The 8507-nt window shown below is 43.4% G+C and overlaps 1 protein-coding gene across 1 annotated transcript; it reads right to left on the reverse strand.

The window, feature by feature from the left end:
• Positions 1-3777: 3777 nt before the first annotated feature.
• On the reverse strand, positions 3778-6956 carry LOC109742400 (4-hydroxy-3-methylbut-2-enyl diphosphate reductase, chloroplastic). The gene is made up of 10 exons (XM_020301485.4): positions 6566-6956; positions 6297-6493; positions 5806-5985; positions 5576-5707; positions 5406-5480; positions 5214-5319; positions 5015-5109; positions 4465-4650; positions 4191-4277; positions 3778-4069 (listed from the first exon to the last, which is right to left on the reverse strand). Exons 1-10 carry the CDS (start codon positions 6831-6833, stop codon positions 4004-4006), a joined length of 1392 nt encoding a protein of 463 aa, XP_020157074.1. The 5' UTR covers positions 6834-6956; the 3' UTR covers positions 3778-4003.
• Between the last annotated feature and the right edge of the window lie 1551 nt (positions 6957-8507).

The raw sequence follows: 8507 nt of genomic DNA on the forward strand, positions 1-8507 counted from the left end.
GCAGTCTTGAGGGCGTAATCAGCCGAATAGTGTTCTGCATACAAAATCTCAGAACTTCGAACATAACTTCGGCCTTAGAGATGAGACCGGATGACTATGGCTCAAATATCAAAGTTTCTTCTTTTGACGATACGGAACTTTCTCACATTGAGTACTTTTTCATTTAAGGTCTTCTTAATTATGCTTTTGACCATACCAAAATCTGGCGTTAACATCCGCATCATGTCCGTGAATCATGTCCAGACATAAAAACAGACATTCAGAGTGTCCAATAATATGTCAGCATTGGAGATGCCCTCATGCTTCGGTTGCTCCAATTCCCTATTGGGCTGACCAACTGCAGGCAAAGTAGAACGCGCGCGAAGTGGGAAGGGTGTGGTTGTGCTCACCGTACTCTCGCAGGTACTTGAAAAGTGTCGTCACGATGGGCAGGAGCAGGAGGCAGAGCGAGGGGACGAAAAAAGAGACGTAGAATGCGAGCGGGAGCATTGTGAGGAGGTAGAGCAGCAAAGCACGGCGTTTCACATGCGCACCCACACCCGAGTGCGGTGTAGCACCAAAGCACGGCGTTTCATTGGGAGCCGTCCACTACGAAAACCTGCCGGAACAATTGGCACATGATGGGTCGAGAGAAAGGGGATCGGCTGGCTGGCTGAGGAGACGAAGGGGAATTTTAACTCTAGTACGACATTGCTGAGTTGGATGCTACATCAGCTTTGACAAGTCAATGTGGATGCCAAACGATCGTCCAACGAAATTGCTGCACGTACGACGCTTGGATATACGATTTTGTATGATTCCTGATCGGGTGGTGGGCAGCGGCTTGCTCTGACACAAGGACGGTGTGATATACAGTGCCGTATGAAAATCGTATGGAGATAGTGGTACGCATAGCAATGCTCATCGTCCAATTGTCGGGGGTAATTTAGCCGGTATTGATATTTCAAGGTTGTGCCTTAACCGGCTTCACTCTTTGGAGGTGTTTGTTTCGGAAAGAAATGGCCGCAACCTGTTTACAGCGAAATCACTAATTGAGGAGTACACATTGCAAAGTCATTCCAACCTTCCCAGGTTGCAACAAGTGGCGCGCTGCATGCGCGCCACTTGTCGCAACCTGAGAGTTTTCCCTTTTTTCTAGATCCGTTTATTCGAAACGTTTTATATCTTAAATCGTGCGTCCACATCTCGAACCTCTTTCACCGTCATGCGCGCCACTTGTCGCAACCTGAGAGTTTTTTTCCCTTTTTCGTAGATCCGTTTATTTGAAACGTTTTATATCTTAAACCGTGCGTCCAAATCTCAAACCGCTTTCACCGTTGGATTCCTTGCATCGAAATCTTCAAAACTAGATCCCATGTTGGTAGGTTTTGACGTACATTTTTTTTACGAAAAACCCGGATAAAAAACCTGGACGAAAAAACCGAACCGGGAGCACAGGTTTTTCCCTTTTCGAAAGAGGCACGCCCGTGCCTCTCACGAAATCACTACCATGCCTCTCGCGGAAGCAAAACCGTGACTCTCGCGGAAGGGGAAAAGAAAAGAGAAAACGCGTTTTTTTCGTTTCCGAGAGGCACGGCCGTGACTCTCACGAAAGCACAACCGTGCCTCTCGCGGAAACAAACCCGTGACTCTCGCGAAAGGAAAAAAAAAACAGAAAACGCGTTTTTTTTTCGTTTGCGAGAGGCATGGCCGTGACTCTCGCAAAAGCACAACCGTGCCTATCGTGGAAACAAAACTGTGACTCTCGCGAAAGGAAAAAACAGAAAACACGTTTTTTTCTATTTCCGAGAGGCACGACCGTGACTCTCGCGAAAGCAAAACCGTGTCTCTCGCGGAAGCAAAACCGTGACTCTCGCGGAAAAAAGAAAAAGTGTTTTTTCGCGCAATTTTTTTTCAAATTTTTTTTTATCCAAAAGCTAAGGAAGACCGGTGGAAAACCGAAACGTCGAAAAAACTCGAAAAAGGAAACCGTTTAAAAAACCAAAAACATGTGCGGAAAAAAATCGAAGGGAGCACTCAGAGCGCGACACGTGACGAACGGCTGAAAGCGCGCCAAGTGACGCTGATCGTTGTGAGGTTTTCGAAGGAGCGCTCGTCAACTAGTTGCTCTTTGTTTACAGTGTAAACCCAAACCGTTACACCTCTTTGTTATGTGTAGGCCGTAATGGGCTGCCTCCGTAACCGCTTACAGCCCAGCTCTCGACCGATACCACCCGCAAAGGGTTGCGTTACCGCACGCACCTCTCCCTCCCGGCAAAGGCGTTACAGACCGATTGTCAAAAAAAAAAAAGGTGTTACAGACCAGCGCCGCCGCCACCGTCGCCGGCCGAACCGTTCGCTGCAAGGTGCAGGCTTCCTCCGTCCTCCTTCTGCCATCAGTCCTCCGTCCTTCTCCCTTGTCTACTCTCATTCCTGTCCTTTGTGTGCTCTCCTTCCATTGCAGCCACCGGCCGACGACGAAGCAGCTATAACTTCGATTCCTTTACAGGTATCAACCAAACAGAATCGAGATTTGCCCATTACGTTCCTGTTACCAGGGTGATCTAATTCCCTTACCGTTTACATTACCACTCTCTAATCCAAACACCTCAGTGGTTTATATCCATGTAATCAGTGGAGTGAGGCTTTTTAGCTCTCGGGCTCCATGGAGTCTGAAATTTTCAAAAATTCAAAAATCAACTTTTCAAGTTTCAAAAAAATCTGAAAATAAATACTCCCTCCGTCCGAAAAAGCTTGTCTCTCAAATGGATGTATCTAGCACTAACTTGGTGCTAGATACAACCATTTAAGGGACAAGCTTTTTCGGACGGAAGGAGTACATAAGTACTTATAGATGTATACCAGATGTGTATAAAATTTCATTGCGACATACTCCCTCCGTCCCAAAATTCTTGTCTTAGATTTGTCTAAAAACAAGAATTTTGGGACAGAGGGAGTATGTTTTGATGCGAGAACCAACCTATGGTTGGATGATTAGGTGGTGTATCTCCAGCCAACCAAGGATTAAACTTCAAGTTTGACGTTTTTGTGTCTTATAAAGGCAAAATATTCGTTTAGTGGGTTAGTGGGAGACAGTGGATGTGCGCGTTCATAAGGATGAATATATATATGTGTTCCTGAGCGTCTGTATTGTGTTTAAAAAAATATATGTGTTTTGATGTGAGTTGTACAAAAAGAACTGAATAGTACATGTGCTAGAAAAGTACAAATACATGATTTTGCTAGTTTTGTGTAGCTAGCATATGTATTTCGCCATGGAACTTTACAGGCAAGTAGTATAGATCCATAGGCATTTACATAATTTTTTTCAGAGCTTTTTTTAAACCTAAACATTTGGTTTTTGAATTTTTCAAATTTCAAGCTCCATGGAGCTCGAGCTCCATTAGCAATTTCCTAATCAGCCTATGAAAACATAGGGTGTTATTTCTGGTTTTATTCCTTTTGCACCTACAAATTTACAGGGTGCTCGCGAGTAGAGTGCATAGCTCATCGTACATTAAGCTATATAACAGTTTTGGTATCTCAACGCCGACATGAACACAGGATAAGTGACGGGGTAATCTATGTACTCTGCAAGTAACATACCAAACACAGAAAGTGAATACGGACAAAAGTTAAATTCTATTACAACAGATGATACATGAACATATCAGAATGGGAATTGGACTTGCACCCTAATATACACAGGAAACCCTGCATTTCTTGCACCCTGCATTTGACCTCTATCCAACAACAAACCCAGTGGTTGATATCTATGTAACCAGCCTATGAAAACAATTTTTCAAGGGGCAAAGGGTTATAGCAGCTGATACAAGTGTACAACTGTTCGTGGTACAAGTGATTACAACATATTATATGTATCCCAGCACAGATATCCTCGTAAAAGTGTGTGCCTAAAGCATTACATTCTTAGCTACTGTACAGCAATAGGTTGCGCAATGGTTCTACTAACCTTTGCCAGGCCATCAGCTATTATTATCCCCTGACCAATTTTGCTGAAAATCTATGCAACCTGCAAAACTTCTTGACGCTTGATCTCAAACACCTTGTGTAGCGTATCCTCGACGACCTGCAAAAGAAGAAATCATCATGGTTATGCAGTTTTCAGTTTATTCGATGTGCACCAATATATTGTACACCAGTGTAAATTACGTACAAAAGAAGCACCTCAACCGGGTGAATTACATTACCTTGTCCGGAGTAGAGGCACCAGAAGTAACACCAATTGTGATAGGCCCTTGTGGTAGCCAGTTTTCTGCCTCAATAAGCTCACCGTGCTGTCAAACAGTTCAAATTTCAGTTAAAAAGGTCATATTCTTATGACTATAAATACGCCTCTTTTTCTCAGATTCCCAGTTTGTTTATTGATAAAAATCTTCTCTCAGTAAGATTCACTAGCAGTTTCCAAAAATAATAGTTTATTCTCAATGTGAGATGAATATTAATCAGGGTATTAGAAAGTACATTTAGCTTGTAACTAATCTTGTTTCCTGGTCCAATCCTTTGTTCACTGTCAATCCAGTAGGACGGAATTCCGCTGAGTTCTCCAATTTCTTGCAAATGAGAGGTATTACTGGAGTTCCACCCTCCAATAACCAGAATAAGGTCAACCTTTTCCTTCACTAGGTGATACATCGCATCTTGTCTTTCCTGAGATATGAAGTTGAAGTGTGTCATCAGTATATATGTTCAAGTGAAGATACGACTCTATGCCCTTACTCCTAAGGAAACGTTTTCGAGACACTAAAAACAAAGTAAAATACCACTATGTCTCCCTTTACTACAACTATATACAGTGAAAAGTGCAACTATCCAACCATGCTAAAAGATCTAAGTTTTAGTTCCACCCAATAGATAAGAATGACAAAAAGACAATATTGCCCCTCTGCTCTCACTGAATTTATCTCACCTGAAGCATTGACAGAGTAGTTGGTGGTACAGGTAAATGATGACATGTAGTTATGTAGTGCATAATCTCCAAAAAATGGAAGGATGTAGTTAAAAGAAAATGTACCTGTGTTGCATCACAAATAGTGTTGAAGGCAACAAAGTGTTCATTGGCATTCTCGACTCCAAACTTACGCATCATAGTCTTCTCAACAAGTTTTCCTGTTAATAATTATAAAGCATTTAAGTCAAAACTGGAACTAGTAGCAAATCTGTACTGTACAAAATCACAGCCATAATGAACAACGACTGTTAGTAAAACGCACCAATTTCTTCAGTTTCTCCTTTAAGCATTGTTGTTTGATTTGCAATGCCCGCCTTTTCCAAGTCAACATCAGGATCGAATCCTGGAGAAACAGCCTTTTTGAATTTCTGCGATTGTGGACCAAACAGTTCCATTAGGCATCATCATTTCTTTCCCACATGGCAGTAAAGGGTAATTTGAGAAGAATCTATACCTCAAGGAACTCCTCTCTAGTTGAGCTAGACCCATCAAGTTGGCCGCCAAGTATATAATCACATACGTATGTTGCCTGTTTCAATTGATAATACTTTGTTATCTCAAGCCACAGAGTGGATTTAGCGTCAAGTGCTAAACAACAGCAAGATATAAATGTATCAAATGTACCTCGGCCATATTCTTCACAATAATGTACTTCCCTGCAAAAGAAGCAGTGGCAACAGTCTCTTCATGGGCATATTTTCCGTGAATAATAGAAGTATAGTCACCCTTCTTATGCTTCTCAACCATGTTCCACACCTATATTATAATTACACAATTGGTTAGCCTGATAAATGTTCTGACACTTGAGAACAGAACAACATCATATGAAAGAGCAAGGGGGTATTAAAATGTACCTTTGAAACCCAAGGGCATGTCGTATCAACAATTTGCACATTCTTCTCATTTAGTGTGTACATCTCATCCACAGCAGCTCCAAATGCAGGCAAGACAACAACATCACCTTGTTCAATAACATCAAAATCCTTAATACCAGCATTAACAGGAATATCTTTGACACCCATGTCCTCCAATTTCTGCATGAACAATAAGAGGAAGTCAGGAATTTAACTCTGTCAAATGGAAAGCCATTAGACAGACATGGCACGAAGTGAACACTGCTAGGCAGGAAGTTATTTTTTCTTTTCTCTTGCTCTATTGACACTAACATGAATAGCAAAAACACTTTTATCACTAACATGTGTCCTAATGATTAGATAGCGGGTAATTGATCCCCTCATACACAGTAAGATCAGATTCTTCCGAAAAGTCATCCATGAACAGAAACACGAGCTGCGCATGGCGACTGTCAAACAACACGGAATCGGTCGGGTGAAGAGTAGCATACCTTGTTGACCGTGGGGTTGTGGATGATCTCGTTGGTGATCCAGATGCGCTCCTCGGGGAACTGCTTGCGCGCCTCGTAGGCGATCTGCACGGCGCGCTCGACGCCCCAGCAGAAGCCGTAGGCCTCCGCCAGCTTCACGGTCACCGGCCCCCAGGTGTACTCGTTCCCGTTGTCCTTGAGCGTCTTTATCACATCGCCTGCAGGCAGTCCCCGCCAATTAGGAACGAGTCAGACCGCAAATAGCTACTGCTCTAGAGGCTGGGGCTTACTGGTGTACTCCTGGCTCATGAGCTCGAGGGTCTCCTTCTTGTGGCCGAAGCCCTTGCGGTTGTAGTTGTCGCTGCGGGTGAGGTTGTGGCGGAAGGCCTTCTTGTCGAAGTCCGGGTCGAGGGAGGCCGACGCGGACGCCGCCGGGGGAGAGGCGTCGCAGCGGACGGAGGAGGGCGCGCGCCGGCCGCCGCGGCGCGGGGAGGAGGAGGAGGAGGAGGCGGCCGGGGAGAGGAGGGCCGAGCGGAGCTGCGTGGTGATGGTCGCCATCGCTTGTGCCGGAGGTAGTGGGCGGGCGTGTGGAGCTGAGCTGCGGGGCGGACGACGCCGAGTGCCGCGGCGGGGAACGGAATGGGGATAGGTGCGCTGGGTTTGGAATGGGGATCCACTTCCCTTGTGATCATCTTATCCCCGGACCTCATGTTTTGTCCTGTGGAAATTTTTGCGAGAACACCCTCTTCTTTGTGAGTTTCATAAATGATACTCCCTCCGTTCCAAAATAGATGACCCAACATAAAGTTAGTATAAAGTTGGGTCATCTATTTTGAAACAGAGGCAGTACCATTTATACTTGGTTTTTACCTTGGGGAAGAAACAGGGACTAGAGTTTTTCTTTTCTTTTTGGTTGAGCAGGACTAGAGTTTGCACGTGGAATATTGTATAGGGATTAGACAAGGGAAGTAGAGTAGTTTTTTACCCGCATTCCTTTGTTCGGTATAAGTTGGGAATTAGATTGAGACAGAGCTCTATCTATGAATTAACAGGGTACCCCATAAAAAAAGGTGAGAATTGGCCCTCTCAACTCCCATTTCCCCTCCCACTTAAATTCCCATCCCCTCTAATCAATCAAAGGACTTTGAATCTTCTTACCCCTCAACTCCCATTCTTCACCTCTAGTTCCTACGAACCAAACACGTTGTAAGAGCAACTCCAATAGCTCCCTAAAAAATCTCCGGTAGAAAAGTAGTTTTACGAGTAAAATTTAGGAAAAGTTTTCCGAGAGCAACTTTCCCTAAAATTTAGAAGATTTGCTAACTAACATCCTCTTCCACTGAAAGAATATTTCCCTTTATGAGACTCATAGGTGTCAACATGGGGCTTGTTCCTCAATGGGCTAGGGCCTAGAGATACAAGCACCTCCTAACCATCCAATCACATATTGGTTCTCCTAGACACATGAGTTTTAATAGCATTTTCCTATGTGTCAACTCTTTGATTTATTAAGGAGGTATGCGTAAAGTTTTCTCGTTTTGATTCAATCCCTAATTCCCTATTAAATCCTCATGTTAAAAACTTCATGCCAAAGCATCTCAAGAGGATTTGTTGATTAATTTTTTGATGAGAAAGTTAATCTCATTCAATATCTCTTAGTAAAGAGTCTACCTTTTAATAGATGTCCTCCAATGTCAGTTCTGTACTTCGCCCTTCACCTATCTAGGATTGCATATGAGCACCAAAGAAGCAATTTGTGTGCCTTTTAAATTTATGAGTGGAAGAGAAACTCCTCGACTGCTCTCATTGATCGAACCATATTGGTAAGGTTTAGATGGTCGATTCAGTCATATCATCCCTGCCCACTTACTTATTTCCAGCGATATTCGTTCAGTGCAAGACCACGTTCCTATCGTCTGCGAGACACATGTGATGACTTCGTCTGTCTCAAGATTTGTTGGTTTATTTTCTCAAAGGTGTTCATAGGAGTAGTGTGTGTTGGTACGTTCATATGAGTGAGCGTATATGCATGTATATAAGCATTTGCATTTGTACCGTGTTTCACAAAATAATAATCTAGAAGTGGGTTATTGAAGAAATTGATAAACATAAGGCAACGTCTTTGGAGAGACAACATCCTTGCAAGTAAAATATAATGACCAGTAATTGCATGGGAATTGGTTTGTAAGCCAAACATCATAGGGGTCTTGGGGTTATTAGTCTCTCTGTGCA

Source organism: Aegilops tauschii, chromosome 4 (assembly GCF_002575655.3).
Source record: "Aegilops tauschii subsp. strangulata cultivar AL8/78 chromosome 4, Aet v6.0, whole genome shotgun sequence".
Taxonomy (NCBI): domain Eukaryota; kingdom Viridiplantae; phylum Streptophyta; class Magnoliopsida; order Poales; family Poaceae; genus Aegilops; species Aegilops tauschii.